A 19,081-nucleotide genomic window follows, 5' to 3' on the forward strand; every position below is an offset into this window, starting at 1 on the left:
TCCATTTCCTTAGGAATTTTGACACCCTCAACCTCTTTAGTAGGTATGTAGGGACCTTTCACAGTAACCTTCCAAAGGTCATAGTCTACGGATTGGATATATAGGGACATTCAGTTTTTCCAATATCCGTAGTTTATGCCATTGAAAAGAGGAGGACGATTTGTTGATTGCCCTTGAGCATAGTCGCTCGTTAGATTTGCCATAAGAACCTTTTTAAAAATATTTTGAAAAAGGTGGCTTTGATACCACTTGTTAGAACCTAATGGGGGGGGGGGGAAATTTAGGTTCTATTGGCAACTTTAGCAATTTAAAGCGATTATGCAAATACGCAAGCGGAAGACTTAAAGCAATTAATAATAAGTGCGGTAAATAAATGCGTAATGTAAATAAAGCAGTAAAAGGGATAAGAGATGTTTATGGAAGTTCGACGATAAATCTTCTACGTCTCTCCTTCTTGGTTAAGATCGATTAACCAAGGATCCACTAGCACTTCGAACGACTTGGCTTTGATGGCTCCAAGGATAGCCTTACAACTTGACACGATCACCGCGCCGATACAACTCAACACTTGGCCTTAAGGGCTCCAAGGATAGCCACAACACTCGTAAATACACTTGGCTTCACACACAAGTGTTTACAATAACCGAGCAACCAACTCACGAATGAACTTATACAAACAACCCTCGATTTTGAATATATATCTCACAAATATTTTTTTTAACTCTTGTAGGAGAGGAACTTGCTTGCAAAGAGAGTTGAGAGTGAATTGGTGAGTTGAGAAGGTTTCAAATGGCATGTATTTATAGGTGCCAATCCAAACGGGTTTGGGTCGTGCGAACGGGCCTTCGGGTCGTCCGAACCTTGTCGATTGAAATTCAAATTCTTACGGCTGGTGAACTGTTCGGGTGGTCCGAAGTCATCTTCGGGTCGTCCGAACGGCGACATTAAATTCATTCCGGCAAATTTTCTTCCGACAAAATCTTCATGACCGTAAAGGAGTTCGGGTCGTCCGAACCTGTCTTCGGGTCGTCCGAAGTAGTAATTTCGTGGCCTCCAAGAGTGCTTTCGATCTTTATTTAATTCCTGAAAAATCTTTGGGTCGTCCGAACTCACTTCGGATCATCCGAAGTAGTCATTTCGTGGCCTCCGAGAGTGCCTCCGATCTTTATTTAATTCCTGGAAAATCTTCGAGTCGTCCGAACTCACTTCGGATTGTCCGAAGTAGTTCTTCAAAGTCTCCGAACTTTCCTCCGATCTTTATTAAATTCTGGAAATACTTCGGAGCATCCGAATTTGTCTTCGGGTCGTCCGAACCTGGACAGATTCGAACTTTTGAATTTTTATTCCCAATTTTTGATTATCGGTTCTTGCTTCCAATATTGTCTATACTCAAAAATATTATTATCTGCAAATTTCTCACTTTAAACTGTTAGTAACGATTAACCGAATTTTGTAATCATCAAAACAATTTAATTATGAGAATTGTTAATGCATTAAAAATATTAATCTTATTACACGAGATTTGTATGTGTTTAAGGCGTAACAATAATAATATTTAAATATAGTTGCAGCACTATCTTCTTTGGCTTGGAGCCTTGGATTCTATAAATAATAACAATCTTAGATAGGCGGTACCATCATCAACTTTCTACTTTGATTATCAAGAAATGGCTGATGAGAAATCTTCTCTGTGCAACTCCTTATTGCTCATGGTCATGTGTGGAATCAAAATTTCCATTTCATAAACTCCATGTCTCTAAAATGTGCAATTCAACTTGGCTTGTTTGATTTCCTCCACAAATTAACATGGAAAACCAAATCACTCATTCAGAATTGATCCAAGCACTCCCCATCAACAAACAAAAATCCCAAGGTGTAGAACGTCTCTTGCGCATTTTAATCCATTCAAAGTTCTTCGTCAAGGTCTCCATCTCCAACCACATACAAAACGAGGGTTATTGGCTAACACCGGCCTTTTGTATCTTGTTAAAAGACAATCCCTTGAGCATAGCACCATTTGCACTAGCCACACTGGACCCGCTTCTAATAGATCTATGGCATCATCTCGGAGATCAGTGGTTTCGAAATGACACTCCCACGGCATTCGCCAATGCTCGTGGAAAGGCGTTTTGGGAGCTGCTCACTTATGTGGTGAACACATCACGTAAAAACTCCAATAGAAAAAGAACTAGAATTGCAAACAAATTACCAAAATTTTTAAAAAAAAATGAAAGATGGAGAACTATTTACTCATGAATTTTGAAGACACAGCAGTTCAAAATCACAAAAAGGTAATGAGTTTAGCAATTCAATGATATGACCCATATGGTTGAACCGTTGGAGTGATGAAGAGTGCATTAAAATATGGGAAAATTGCAATTTTGGTCATGTATGTTTGTCACTTTGCGATTTCGGTCCTCTATGTTTTCATATTTCAGTTTTAGTCATGTATGTTTCGATTTTTGGCAATTTCAGTCATTTTTATTCGAAAATGCTTACGTGGCACTATACACGTCAGCTCCACATCAGCACTACATTGGTGCCACATCAAAAAGAACTAAAATTTCCAAAAAAAATTAAAGATAACGGACTTAAACTGAAATCTGGAAATATAAAGAACCGAAATCGCAAAGTGACATACTTACAGGACCAAAAAAACAATTTTCCCTTAAAAAATTGATGAAATACAAAGAAGCAATCCCAAAAACGAAAATGGAGGAAAAGTGATAATAATAGATATGGTCGTTGTGGATGATGATGAAATTAAATAGCACAAGACTACTCAAACTCAATTCTTCTTTGAGATCTCTAATTGAGATTTTTCATAATTTAATTACAATATTATGTGGGAATGAAAAATAATTAATGTTGCTTTTAGGGCTTTAGGTACTCTTATTTTTGAGCTATAGTAGAATATATATATATATATATATATATATATATTAGTATAGTCAGACATTGTCTGACATAGTAGCGGAGCTGTGCTTGTAGTTGCAGAGTTGCAGCAGAGGTGTACCCTAAGCAATAGGATAACCATCATCAGCGCGCTGACGACAGATGCATGTATAGCTATGGTCTCCTTAAATTATTTGGGAGTATGCAATAACTTTGTTAAGGCTTTTAGAGCTTAAATAATGATGCATGAGTATTTTGTATTGTAGAGATGATGATAGGCTGGAACCTAGAGTGGGACTGTTAGGACTGCCTTTAGTAAGGTACTACATAAGTATTGACTGAGATTTCCAGCGGGTATGCATGCTTATGTGTTGTATTTATGTGCCTTATATTGCATGGATTATTATGAGGCATGTGCATATCATATTGTGCATGTACATCTTTTGAGATGAGCCATGGAGGACCGCTCAGCCCTGTTTGGACGGTTCATGTCTAGCGCCCCGCGACCGACGGGTTAGGCGACATTAGCATCTGGGGGACACGGTCCACGTCCGGTAGGAATAAGGGAAGCAACCAGGGGTTTGATTCCTCAAGTTTTGCTACTCATATCCTAGGCGCCTATCTAAGCAGTTTGTATACAGTTATCCCATATATGGATACCCGGTCATATTCATTTGCATGCATCATATTTGTATGTTTATCTCGTACTTTCGTATTGAGCGTAGTCGCTCACGTCCAGTATTTTCTGTGTATCTGGACACCCCATTCGACGGGGCAGGTGTAGGTGTAGGATTGAGCGCCAGGAGTTTGGAAAAGCCAGCGACCAGTGAAGACAACATGATTAGCTGTAGGTTTTATGTTTAAGCTTATTTGATTGTGTTGTATAATCAAATTTGTTTACCCGGTTGTATTCTGTTGTCAGTATTTATTTACGTTTTCCGCGGCGTGATTTTAATTGCATGCTTGATTATGCTCTAAACTCTGATTAGGTAGTGGATCCGGGTTGGGTCGCTACATTATTAGTCAATTTTATAGTAAAATACATTAAAAAAATTTGTGTAAAAAATTTTGATTGTAAAATGAAAATTTAACATATATCTTGAATTAAAAATATCCTTATCAATCACAATTATTTTTTAAGTTAATGAAAATTGTTCTTTTAAAATAGTACAAACTAATAAATTCTATTATTTTTAATTTTAATATTTAAAATAATTTATATATTATTCAAAGATTTAATAAATTTTGATAAATAAAAATATTTATACTTTATTATTATTATTATTATTATTATTATTATTATTATTATTATTATTATTATTATTATTATCATCATCGGGGCAGATTCGAGGATGAAGATTACATCCTCATACCCATCACCAATATGCTTCGGGGATTTTTAAATCTCCAAATCCAAACTCATACCCAAAAAAGCTCTCTCATACCCACTCGTTTCGGGTCTTTCCCGCGGGTCTTCGTACCCGTGAAAAAAATTGTCAACTCTAATGTGATCACACTCATTTGGTGAACACATCACGTAAAAATTCCAATAGAAAAAGAACTAGAATTGAAAATAAATTGCCAAAATTTTTTTAAAAAATGAAAGATGGAGACTATTACTCAATTTTCAAGATACAACAGTGCAAAATCACAAAAAGGTCATGAGTAGGGGTGTTCAAACTTCGGATAAAATCGAAAAAATCGAAAATCCAAACCGAAAAAACCAAACACCGAACCGAACCGAAAACCTAAATTTGAAATTTGGATATAAATGTTAAAACCGAAATTTATATGGTTCGGTTTCGGATTATATATCTCAAAATCGAACCGACCGAAAAAACCGAAATTTTATTAAATTAATAATTTTATTTATATAATTGTTTATATTATATATTTTATGAGATGATACCTAGTGAATAAAAAATCATTTTTAATAATTTTTAGTTGATTGTTGTTTTTTAATTCATTTAAACTTTGAATTTAAATATTTTACAAAAAAATCATTTAAAAGATAACATATTATATTTTTAAAACATATTTTTAATATTAATTAAAATAATTATATCAAAACCGAAATAACCGAACGAAATAACCGAACCGATTTAGTAAAAAACCAAACCGAACCGAAGGAAAACGGTTCGAATATCAGATTATATATTTCTAAAATCGAAAACCGGAAAAATCGAAATAAAAAACCGAAAACCGAACCGAACCGACCGATAAACACCCCTAATCATGAGTTTAGCAATTCAATGATATGGCCCATAGGCATTAACGGTCTTATATAATGGGCATGGGGATGCAGTGGATATCGCATGTGGTTGGACAGTTGGAGTGATGAAGAGTGCATTAAAATATTGATGCAATGCAAAGAAGTAATCCCAAAAAAGAAAATGGAGGAAAAGCGATAATAATAGATATGGTCGTTATGGATGATGATGAAATTAAACAGCACGAGACAACTCAAACTCAATTCTTCTTTGAGATCTCTAATTGAGATTTTTCATAATTTAATTAGAATATTATGTGGGAATGAAAAATAATTAATGTTGCTTTATATATATATATATATATATATATATATATATATATGAGCCCGTTTGGATTTTGTAGAGATTTTTTAAAATAAGTGCTTTTAAAAACTACAATTTTTGCCTTTTGAAAAAGCTCTAATTTTGACTTTAAAAAGTGCTTATTAAGTACTTTTTTGGTCAACCAAACACCTTGTTAACTGATTAGCCTGACTTTTGAAACCAAACGGGGACATAATATTGTGTTTATATGCATGCATGTAAACTCTTTTTTTTTATTATTACTTATATATATAGACATAATGTTTTTGTTTGACATCACGATTTTATATACAATTGATTTTTGTGATCGATGTTGAAAATAAACAAAAATAATATTTTAAAAATAAATTAGCAACCGCGCGAACTTATTTTTAGTTCTAGTTTTTTTTTTGACAAAAATTCTAGTTATATTTTGATATATATTAAATACGATTAAACTATATTTTTATTTTTGTTTCATTTATTTTTTTGTGATTTTGATAATTTATCTTTTTAAATTTAAGTCTTAGTCCGTCATCTCTGTAGGACCGAGCACTTGTCAATTTATCAAAAGCTATAACTAGCTAGTAGGAATAGTGAACTCAAATTTTTTAAACCGCGCAAAAGCCCAAGCGATGGTTCGATCGCTGTACCAGTGACAATCTCTCTCTTAATAATTGTAAATTGCATTCCTTGCAATCAATGAGAATCGAAAACATGACATTGACTCTAATATCAATTGTTGATCCGAGCGTTTGCCGCTTTACCAAAGCTATAGTTAATGGTAATGATGCAATTCAAATATTTTAACCACACAGCAGCCCAAACATCATGGTTCAATGACTCTATCAAGAGAGAAAATTATTGTACTCCAATATATAATCTCTGTCATTTTCGCAACGTAATGTATATGAATATGACACCGACGCTGAGCTGATTTGTGTTTTGCCACATCAACACACTTGATAAAAAAAACTAAAATTGCAATACAACAAAAACAACAACAACAATAATAATAATAATAATATCAAATTCGTTGTTATAATTATTATTATTATAATATTAATAATAAGAACAACAACAACGAATTTGATATAAATGGAAATTAAAATTGTAAATAAGCAAACATATATAAACTAATAACAAAAATGCAATTTTTCTTAAATTAAATAATAATATTTAAATACAATTACAACGTTGTTCGAATGGTTGAAATTTATAATAGTACTCTAGATCTGATCTATCGATTCATCAATTCGATCATTTTGTTCCAACATCAAAATCAATTTCATCAATTTGATCTTGTTTTCCAACATCGCGACGAATGTTATAAGAGCTAGCTTCGTTTGAAAGCTCTTATAACATGCATGTTAGACTTGGTCTTGATGTATGAGATGTAGATCGATCACCTACCCATCACACTCATGCAAAAAAAAAAAAATTAAATTAAATAAACAATTACAACGTTTTACACGAATGGTTGAAGTTTATAACAGTACTCTAGATCTTATCTATCGATTTCATCAATTTAATTTTGTTCCAACATCAGAATCAATTTCATCAATTTGATCATGTTTTCCAACATCGCGACGAATTAATGTTTATACTTAGAGCTAGCTTCGTTTGAAAGCTCTTATAGCATGCATGTTAGACTTGGTTTTGAAGTATGAGATATTGTAGACCTACCCACACACTCTAATTGCAAAAAATAAAAATAAAACAGTATTCTAGCTATAGGTTCAAATTACTGTTTGATTGCTATGATGAGATAAACAAGAAATGTATAGTTTGTGCGAAGGAAATTGAATTAATTAAAGATATATGGGAATTATATTTTAGGTATGATTATATAATGGTTGACCCAAGTGTATTGCTACCCGGGCTTTAGCCCAGGTGGTCCGAAAAAATTTTAAAATTTTATATATATTAATTTTGAAAATTTTTGGATTAATTTGATATTAGTTCGGGTGGTTCGATTCAAAATGTTAAACAATTCTAAAGTTTAAAATTTTAACCCGGATAATTTAAAAATTATGGATCGGCCATTGTATATATGTTAATCCGTGCATGCATGCGAAAGCATTTAGTGATAAATGGATTATAGATGCATGCATCACCTTATCTTGTCTTCTTCCGGTATAAAGAACATTATCTTCATTGGCTTGGATATATGCTATAAATTAATAGCAGTCTTGATTTATTCATCAAATTTCTACTTCTATAATCTCAAGAAATGGCCTCCAGTACTGATCACGAGAAATCTTCTTCTGAGCAACTCCTCAACGCTCATGATCATGTGTGGAATCAAATTTTCAATTTCATAAACTCCATGTCTCTAAAATGTGCAATTCAACTTGGCTTGTTTGATATCGTCCACAAACATGGCCAACCAATCACCCTTTCAGAATTGATCCATGCACTCCCCGTCAACAAACAAAAATCCCGCGGTGTGGAACGTCTCATGCGCATTTTAATCTTTTCAAAGTTCTTCGTCAAGGTCTCCATCACCAACGACGAACAAAACGAGGGTTATTGGCTAACACCGGCCTCTCGTCTCCTATTAAAAGAAAATCCCTCGAGCATAGCACCATTCGCACTAGCCATGCTCGACCCCCTTCTGATAGATCCATGGCATCACGTGGGAGATTGGTTTCAAAACGACACTCCCACACCATTCGACAGTGCTCATGGAAAGACGTTTTGGGAGCTTGCAGGGCGGGATCCACGGATGAATCGTTTCTTTAATGAAGGAATGGCTAGTGATGCACATTTTGTGGCTACCATGATTACTAGAGATTGCAAGAATGTGTTTGAAGGTTTAAAATCTATTGTAGACATCGGGGGAGGCACCGGAACGGTGGCTAAGATTATTGGTGCTGCGTTCCCTGGATTGAAATGTATTGTGCTGGATCTTCCTCATGTTGTTGCTGACTTGGAAGGGACTGATAACTTGACATTTATCAGTGGAAACATGTTTGATTCTGTTCCTCTTGCAGATGCTGTTTTCCTCAAGGTATGGATCAACCCTTTTCATTAAGTAGATCATTGATCATATAATTAACGATATTTATGATTTATCTATATATATAACCATTTTATCTTTTACTTTGATAAATCCTACTAAACTTTCATACGTTTATTAGATCGATCATTATACAGTTACGATCCTTGTAAAAATGGAAAATAACTTTTGTGACAACCAACTTATTTTATTGGGAAAATTGCATATATAATTCATGTGAAATCTCGAGATTGCTCCTATGAAAGTTTTTTGAGTTAATAAACTCATGTGATTTTAGATTTGTACATACACATTTTTTTCAGTAAAAATGAAAAAAATACCCCTACGTAAATAAATAATTAAATTAATATTGTTTTATAATTCTATATTTGATTGAATAAAATAATCAAATTCTAAGTTAAATTACTATATATGAAAATGATATATAATTATTTTATCTAAATATTCGTTATACGTGAAATATATTTTAATATTAAATTATATTATTACATTAAATTAAGTAAAAATTTTAATTATTTTTTTTAAAATTAATATTTAAATTAATTAAAGTGATTGTATAAATAAACTTAATTGAAAATATAAGTTAATGCGTTAATGTTTTAATTTAAATTTTCAATGAAAGGTGATAAAAAAAGTTCATAAAAATCATTTAAAGACAGTTTAATAATTTTTTTAGTTAGAAAGGGTGTGTGTATGCTACAGATCTGAAATCACAAGAGGCTACTAGCTCAAAAACTTTCATATGGGGTTATCAAGAAACCCAGGATTTTACATGAATGATATATGTCATTTTCCCTATTTTTTATTTTGGATTTTGGTCTACAAAGTATAAAATGTTTAGATTTGTGAAATTTTAGTCATATTTCATTATACTGTTGACGTAACATCAAAAAATATAGATGTAGCGACAGAAAATATTTATGTCTCCGTCACCACACAAACCATTGTCCAAAGTTTAATAAGTAGTTGTTGGAAGGGAAAAAAAAAAGGTTTCTTTATTAAATGTCTTGTTACGTTGAATAAATTATTATGCAAGGTAACCATTTTTATTTTCAAAAGTCAAAACTACGTACCCTCAAATTGTAAATTACGAACTAATTATTAATTGATATGATAATGCAGTGGATATTGCATGATTGGAGTGACGAAGAGTGCATAAAAATATTGATGAAATGCAAAGAAGCAATTCCAAAGAAAGAAAATGGAGGAAAAGTGATAATAGCTGATATGGTACTCGTGACCGAGGATGAGACGTCGTTAAACGAGCACGAGGCAATTGAAACACAGTTATTTTTTGACATGTTGATGATGACTTTACTCACTGGAAAAGAGAGAACAGAAAAACAATGGAGAGAACTCTTTTTGGCTGCTGATTTCACCAGCTACAAGATTACTCCTTGCTTAGGAGTGAGATCTCTCATTGAGATTTTTCCATAATTTCATAATATTATGTTTGGATGAAAAATTACTGATGGTGTGTTCTTTTTAAAGTTAACTATTAATGTTGTGTTTTTATTTGTATCCTTTCGTGTGTTCCAATGAAATTAAACTTTTTCTCGTATATTTGTTTAGCTCAATGGTTTTCTTTAATATTAATTCGGGAAAACTGGAAATTTAGTCCTGTATGTTTCGATTTTTGGCAATCTCGGTCTTTTTTATCTGAAAATACCTACGTGACATTGTACACGTCAGCGCCACGTCGGAAAAAGGACTAAAATTGCCAAAAAAATAAAGATAGCGGACTGAAAATATAAAAGACTGAAATCGCAAAGTGACAAAAATACAGGACCAAAAAAGTAATTTTCCCATATTAATTCAATTAATTTTTCAGGTCTCATCTTTACAATAAACAAAAATAATAATATTAAAAATAAAAACATCATTGGCTGAACTAATTAGTTACATGGTGTAATCAAATAAAATGGGGTTAGTCTATGCTACACCGGGAGTGTTTCTCCCCCTATTTCAATATCATTAAATCATGTGGGACCCACATATTTTTATGGAAATTGACATATATTTTGATGATCCAATGGTTGATATTTGACCACATCATTGGGGGAGAAGTACTCTAGGTGTAGCATATAATAATCCAATAAAATGATATATGAATTTTTTTTATGGAAACAACGTAATTCGATTTTTTTTTTTAATGAACAATTCAAATTTTTAAAAGCGTGTGATGATCTTAATTAACATTACGTTTTGATCATTTTAACTTTTAATCGACAAAGATAATTATTACACTGTAACATCACCTTAAACATTCATGAAGTGGCGACTTCATTTGGCATGGTCAAACACTAACAGAGCTCGTTACAAACGTTGACCTTAGAAAAGAAGTAATATACAACAATTTTATCTATATCTGAATTCTGAACCCACATATGAAGGAATGAAATGAAATAAATTTTTAAAACATAATTAATTATCAAAATATCGAAACTTCGAAATCATACAAGAAAATTAAAGAAGGAAATTTTGGGGCAAATCGTAAGATTTGTTTTATCATTTCATATATATTTTTAATTTATTATTCTTATTTTTTTTAAAAAAAAATTGTTGAAACAATTGGGGATTTAATTGCGCGTGTTAGGTTAACTTATATCTAATGATAAAGGAGCTTATTTTTTTTTTTTTTCAAAAAGCCGCCTGTTATGGCGGGGTTAGGCGGACCCCTACCCATTTATTAGAAATAAAAAAAATAACATGAGAGGGGACTAAGCCAAAACCTCTCAAAAAAATTACAAGACATAAAACAAAAATTACAAAATACGAAAACAAAGACTTAAAAGCAATTAAAACTAAGAGGAGATACGAATATAAGGCATGCCAACACAATCTAATCTGCAAATCCCCTTGAACTGTCCATGAATATCTTCTGGCCCCAACAACGCCGAGCCTTTAGCTAAACCCATATTGGCTAACTCATCAGCCGCTGTATTAGCTTCTATATAGACATGAGTTTTCCTCACCACCGACGAAAATAAAATCCCTTGTATTTTTGTTAGAGTGGAACTGAGTTTCCAACAAGTGTTATCCGCATTTATAATTGCTAAAGCTGCCATAAAATCAACTTCGAGCCATAACGGAAATAAATTATAAAGCTTGCAGATATGAGCCCCTTAACAATGGCACAAATTTCAGATCTCGTATTAGATCCTTGGCCAATAGAGTCATGGTAAGCTAGGACAATCTTGCCTGAGTGATCCCTAATGACACCACCAATCCCAGATTCTCCTCCACCTTTCGAACAACCATCTGAGTTAAGTTTGAAAAGACCCATCCACAGAGTCACCCATCAAACCACTCGAACGAAAGAGGTTTGAGTAAATCGATGGGCAAGCCCTAAAGTTCCAGCCATACCTCCATGCCCCGCCAGTGCCCAGCCTTCAAAACCCCAGCACACCCAAGACAAATAATATACTCATTAATATGCATGATAATCCTGGTCGATTGGATGTGAACACCCCGATGTTTATGATCATTTCTGGTCTTCCAGAAGAACCAAATAATCAGAAAAGGAATATTCCCTAGCATGACCATCCTTTCTCCATTCCTCTCCCATCTTCCAGTTGATAAAATTCTGATAATTTTGGACGCCAAAAATACTGGAGAAATGGAGCCAGACAAACTGAGCAGTAGCACTCAAAAATAATAAATGTTCAAAGGATTCCTGTTCTGGACAACACTGACACAATGAGGCAAGAGCAATTCATCGAGCCATTAAAATATCATCAACATGAATTCTTTTGTAAAACCATCGCCAACAAAAAAAATAGAAATCGATGGCCTAAGAAGTGTGGACCAACAGCCTTTGAACCACACAATCTCTATCTTTCTATTCCGCACCAGATTCCAAGCAGATTTAACAGAGAATCTTCTGTTAGTAGAACTCTTCCAAATAGCAATATCAGTAGACGCAGGATGAATAGGAACATACAAAACACCCAACGCCACATCCAGAGGAAGCACAAGAAGTAGACGATCAAGATTCCAGCTTCTATCTTCCAAGAACCAACTGACAAGCCTGTTCGACTGACCCAGGATTGGAACCAAAGAGGTTAAAGGACCAGCCGGGTGCCATGAGTCGAACCAAAAACTAATATCTCCCTCTCCAATCCTCCAACCAATTTCGGATTCTGCTATATCCCTGACCTTCATTAATCTGCGCCAAGTAGTAGAAATATTCTGCATGGTGCGCACCGCTGCCGGAGGATCAGTCCTACAGTATCGGACATGAAAAAATCGAATCCAAAGAGAGTCCACAGTTCTGAACCTGACCCAAAGTTTAATTGAAAAAGGCATCCTTGAGTCTACGAATTCCCAAACCACCTTCAGAATCTGGAAGACAAATCTTCTCCCACGATATCCAGTGAGTTGAATGTCTTCCCTGTTTTGAACCCCAAAGGAAATTAGCACACAACATTTCGAACCCATGCAGAACTGTTCCCGGCGGTTGCACGACCTGGAACAAGTAAATCAAGATGATGATTGAGAATGGGGAGATGGACATGATCAACGGGTTGCGAGATTATGTTCTTGTAGCCATACTCTCTCGACTAAAATGGCAAGAAGCTATCGCCTCCAGCATCCTATCCACTCATTGGCTCAACCTATACACCTACATTCTCAGCTACAACACTCGACATATATCCGAAAATCAAACTACACATATGTTCAACAATTACAGGAAAAGGAATTCCCAAAATACATAAAGGAGATTTATGATTCTTGAGTTCAAACAAGGGTTGTGGCTTATTGAAAGAACCTGTTTGAAGGGAGATAATATTAAGACATGGCTTCCGTTGGTGCAGGAAAGATAAATAGAGAGCATCGACATACACATGATTTATCACACCAAATCCATGCCTGGCTATTACAGTCTTCCATATAAGACTTTGATAAAGAAAAAGGGTCTTTTCCGGGCCTCAAATCACTCAGAAAATTATCTCTACACTCGCTTTATGAGGAAGATCGAGATGTTGAGCTATTTGTTTCAAATTGTACTGTTCTTTCCTACTTGTCCATCGCGGGTTCTTACAAGTTAAAAAAGGTGTCGTTGGTGGGACATTTGAAGTTGAAGCGATTGGATATTAGTTTGTATAGGAAGGTTTCATCGATCGAAGTTCGCGACATGATCAACCTTGTTTCTTTGACGTTTCACAAATTGCATCCTACGTACTCACTACTCCTCGATAATGTCCCAAACCTTATTGAGTTCAATTCAGACGATCAAGATCGCCTGCTTGGCCGCGTCTTGCCTGGAATCTCGTCGTGTATTCTAGATAGTGATGTCAATTTTTCCCGTGAGTTCGGGTATCCGTGGAGAAAACCAGAAACGGGGCGGGTTTGGGGGTGTATTTTTGGGTATGGGTTAGGGTTCGGGTTTGGAGATTTTTAAAAATCCCCGAAATATATTGAGATGGGTATGGGAATGTTATCCTCATCCCCGAACCCGCCCCGATAATAATAATAATAACAATAATAATAATAATAATAATAATAATAATAATAATAATAATAATAATAATAATAGTATACAAATATTTTAATTATCAAATTATATTAAATCTAAAATATTATAAAAATTAAAATTATAAGTATTACTATTATTATTTGGTTTATATATATTTTTATACATTATATATAATACATCCGTTTATGAAAACGTAATTTTTTTTATAACATAAAACATTATTTGAATTTCATTCATGTTACGTACATATATAAACTATTTATATTAGTATACATATATATTTTATTTATTTTGATAAATTTAGAAACAATGTATATTCTTAATAAATTTTTGATTCATATTATTTTCTTTAAAATAATAATTTTGATTAATAGAAATATTTTTTATTTAAAATATTTTTATTAATTTTAAATTTTAATATTATAATAAAAAATTTGACACAAAATATTTTAGGTATTTTATCGTAAAATTGAATAATAAATTTTATATTTTTATATAATAAAATTTACAAAAACATATATATATATATATATATATTCGGGTATGAGTATGAAGATGGGGATTTGATCCCCGCGAAAATGGAGAATCACCGATAATAAATAATGGGGATCGGGGCGGGTATGGGGATGGGGTTCGAATTCGAGGATGGGGATGGGGAAGGCATCCCCGTACCCGCCCCGCCCCGCCCCGCCCCGCCCCATTGTCATCCCTAATTCTAGACCGACTACAGCGTGTTGAAGTCCACACAACGGGCAAGGTGGTAAGTTGCACTATTTGTACTCTAATCAATCAACATGTGCTTCTTTAAGCGTTTTCCTTTTGTAGTTCTTATTGCCCACCGAACCTTTACTGAGGAATCTAAAGCATCTAAAGCTTCGACTATTGAATATCAACGGTGGCAACAAATTTCCTTCCTACTTAGTTTTGCCTTGGGAATGTACTAGCTTGCAGAAACGTAAACTAAAGGTGCGTGGTTTTACTCTATATTAAAGAGTGTGAAAATTTAATTTATATTTTTCATTTGCAGCTTCTGCGGAGGGATTTTCAAGAATTTGATGATTCAAATTATTTTCGGATAATGATGGCCCATCAAGCGGGATTATTACGACCAAGTAAACGACATTCCCATCTCAAGGAGGTGACGATCTCGCGGTTTACAGGGTCCATGGATGGGATAAGCTTAATATGCTATTTATCATAACAAAAGCTATGGGACTAAAAACAACTCGTCGTCCAAACTTGTCCTGAAATCCAAGACAAGGCTGAAGCTCTTGCACGAAGGCATTTCCTACCACTTGTGCCACTCTCGGTTAATCTAATAATTATCTAGAAAATAATACTCTACATCTTGTGTATAATCATCCATCCGTTTGGAGATTTGTAGGCAAACACAATTAATTTTTGGTATTTTGGCTTCTTGAAACACGACCAATGTAGTTTAAAGTAATACATATTTTACAAGATGATTCTTGAATTCCAATTATAGGATGCCTTTATAAACAGACTTTTCGACACACAACACGTAAGTTGCCTCTTTTAATTTCTTAACTCCCAATTCAATTATCGTGCACCATTCATCTAAAAACGAAACAAATACACAAAAAATATATTTCGAGGATCTCAAATAACATTCAGAAACACACACTGCCCATGTTTGCATAAATACACTGCCCTTTGGTAACATGTGTGTCTTTGGCAAATGATATTTTGAGGATCCTATTGTCACATATTTATTTTCTATAGATATAGATAAATTACACGAAATAATTTAATGAAAAACTCGAGTTTCCAAGTGTGTTACATGGTGACGGTTGAATGAAATGAAAGAAACACTTGAGTGAGCACTCGTTTTTTCCACTACAAACCGATGTGTTGTGATTGGTAGAAAATTGTGTATCCATCAGAAACATACTCAACTACATATATACAGGAATATGTAAATTTCAACCTACAACAATCACAGCCATACTTTTTGTTTTGAATTTTTAGTGTTTGTTTTCTTTGTTTGGGGTAGTCATGAAATTTGTAGTTTCAAATTTTTTTAAAAAAAATTACAGATAATAGGACGATTTGCAAAATTTAAGCCGAGCAAAGTCTGAACTGTCAGCCTCTATGTATATGAAACAACTTTTTGAAACATATTTTCAAAAAAAATATATCTATGGAAAAAAGATTCGGTCTTCACTACTGCCATCATCCATTAGTCTTGGCTTTAGAAATGATCTGCGTGATCGCTTCAAGGCTCTGCATAGGCTCTTCAAATTGGTTACCTGTTATCTTTCCATCAACTAAATCTAGGGCTACAACAAAAATGGTCATTGACAACAGTTGAAAGACAACGTTTTTTTACAAAAAGCGTTGTCAAAAAAACAAACACAACGCTTTTATGAGAAAGCGTTGTCGTTTTTAAAAAAATTTAAAAAAGACAACGTTTTGTTGGTCATCCACAACGCTTTTTAAAAAGCGTTGTGGATGAGCGTTTTTTTTAAAATCTTTTGCAACGCTTTTTATAAAGGGGTAAAGAGAAACAAATAAATCTAATATTGTTTAAAGCCTAAATAAATAAATCTTAACCCATTACCTATCCTCCCATTTCACTTGACTCAAAAGTAATCGATCGAACCCTAAGTATCTTCCATCGATTTCTTGCTAGTTTTTTGTGAGTTTACTGCTAGTCCTACGATTCTTCTCCCTCTACTCTTGCTTAATTAATAAACATCGTTGGTCCAGTGAGGGATTTGTATGCATTTGATACCCTTTGGTGCGTCTCTCAGTCGTATTCAATCGAAGAAAGATATGAGTTTGTTCATGCCCTCAATTTATTCCCGTTGTTTCTTTTACATTACATGTTACCGGTGAAATCATTGGTCTTTGATTTGATTAATTTTTCTTCTTTGTCACACCCATCATAGATCTGTATCGGAGTTTTTTATCTATTTTCTTATTTTGTCAGAAAGTGTTATGGCACATAAAGTAACAAAACCAAGAACATAGATTAAAATGACTAAATCTTGCCTTTGTTTTTTAGGGATCTTGATTTATCTGGAATTGAATTGCGATTAAAGATCTGTTTCCTCGAATATATGAGCGGAATTATATAATTTATCTGAAATTAGTTGTGGAATTAAGTTCTCCCGATTAATCTATAGCTCTTTATTTGTCGGGTTAAAATCTATTTTTTTATGGTGTAATATTTAACGAGATGATCTTTCCTGCTACGCTGAGAATATTTGATATATGTTTATAAGTTGAACTGTAGAGTAGACAGTAAAATATGGCTGACCAGAAGAAGCAGATCACCAAGGTTAACCAGCTATGCCCGTTAGATACCGAGGCCACTTTGATTGTAAAGGTTGTCAGTGCAAAGGTTGTGGCTCTGAGAGGTCGTGCCCAAGGTCGTATTTTCTGAATGCTTGGTGGGAGATGAGACAGGAATGATTATTTTTGCTGCGAGGAACGATCAAGGTCCGTATTTTCTCCTAAAAATGGAATCCCTGTACAGGCTTATAGCTTCTTACATGTTCTAGAAAACTAATCAACTTTCACGATTTCTGTTACTTGTGAATTGTGGATTCGGTTTGATGAGTTTTTCTACCTTTTTTCTCTTGCTCTGTTTCCTTTGTTGACTGCCTGTGATGATTGGTTTAATGTTTTAGAATGACAACAATGCAATCACGTTTGATATAAATGCAATATGGAAAACGGAAAAGGTGTTACTTTTCATTGGTTTGTTCCAGTAACTAATGATTTGGTCATCTCTTTATCTCTCTCACAAATATTCGTCTTTTCTAAATCTGGATTATATGTGCCTGATTTTCCGGAATCTTAAAATAAGTTAATTTATGGTATCGGCATTTTAAAGCCGCAGGTTTAATCCATGTAATGAATTCTTTTTATTTCAAAGGTGTTATGTCTATGTTTAAACGATAAAATACCTAAAATAATTCCTTCAGATATCAAGAAACAAAATATCCCAATCAGATTTTTATTATGCACTTTACAATTAAGGAATGTAAAAATATATATACAAAATCGAACATTATACCATGGAATTACAGTAACTGACTCCATATATTAGTTGGTGAAAAAGGAGAAAAAATAATGATATCCTCCTTAAAAAATTGATCTACGTATCTTTCATATGCAAAAATGTACAGAAAAATATCATATAATGTCTGTTATTTGTATTAACTTGAAGTACTTAATTTTGTTGTGTTTTTTTGCTTCAAGGGTACAATGATTCATGGTATAATGTTTTCAAACATTATCCAACTATTTCAAGATCAAATGAAGGTCAACAAGACTTATATCATCGAGAACCCGATTGTCCAACCAATTATAAAAACAAAGTACCCAAATGTGAATAAAAGAATTGAATTGGGACTGCATGGAGGGACAACCATAACCGAGGCACGACCACAGTTAACATATAGTAGCCTGAACTTCGACTTTAAAGAGTTTGCTTATATAAAAGGAAATCCAGTCACTGATAATGAACATGGTAAATGTCGCTGCAATTATTATCTTATGCATGAGAAAAATGATGAGTTTGTATAAGTTTATCCCATTTTGTGTAGATGTTATTGAAATTCTGATGAAAGTCAGAAAAGCTACCCGTTATAAAAGAGAAGACAAAATCAATTTTTGTTATAGAAGGGAAGTAATTCTGATGAACAAAATTTAAGGTTTTTTTTTTAAACGAACACAATCTAAGTTTCTAAAATATAATCACCTAATTCAACAATTATTTCTAAATAATGTTTCTTGCAGGCTACAAATTATCACAATAAAATTATGGTTTGATTGTGCACTGAATCAAGGACAACTTCTCGAAGAAAAACGAATTCAAAACTCAGTCGTGGCCTTCTGCAATCTTAAAATGAGTATATATCATGGTATTGCCATAGTTTTTTGTTTCTATCATTTACTCGTTTTATGTTTATGAATAATTTGGATCACCCTCTTATTAATAATCCAGGATTTCCTAAGTTACAGTCAACATTTACAACTGGAATGTTACAGAACCCAGATTGCAACGAAGCAGAAAAAATAAAATTTTGGTACAAAAACCTATTATGGTTCATTTTTTCAATAAAAGTTATTTTCTGCTTCTTAACAAAAAAAATTTTGCAC

General features: G+C 33.5%; 1 protein-coding gene across 1 annotated transcript; it reads left to right on the top strand.

Moving 5' to 3' along the window:
• Positions 1-7,647: 7,647 nt before the first annotated feature.
• LOC140891006 (trans-resveratrol di-O-methyltransferase-like) lies at positions 7,648-10,032 on the top strand. Its single transcript, XM_073299211.1, has 2 exons — positions 7,648-8,460; positions 9,592-10,032. The coding sequence occupies exons 1-2, from the start codon at positions 7,681-7,683 to the stop codon at positions 9,904-9,906; spliced, it is 1,095 nt and encodes a 364-aa protein (XP_073155312.1). The 5' UTR covers positions 7,648-7,680; the 3' UTR covers positions 9,907-10,032.
• Positions 10,033-19,081: the final 9,049 nt, after the last annotated feature.

The sequence above is a fragment of the Henckelia pumila genome, chromosome 3, assembly GCF_033568475.1.
Source record: "Henckelia pumila isolate YLH828 chromosome 3, ASM3356847v2, whole genome shotgun sequence".
Classification (NCBI taxonomy): Eukaryota; Viridiplantae; Streptophyta; class Magnoliopsida; order Lamiales; family Gesneriaceae; genus Henckelia; species Henckelia pumila.

Excerpts from the sequence above, each read along its gene's own strand:
- LOC140891006 (XM_073299211.1), top strand. The coding sequence starts at position 7,681 with ATGGCCTCCAGTACTGATCACGAGAAATCTTCTTCTGAGCAACTCCTC. Across the intron at positions 8,461-9,591 it reads CAGATGCTGTTTTCCTCAAG|TGGATATTGCATGATTGGAG; the intron begins GTATGGATCAAC and ends ATGATAATGCAG.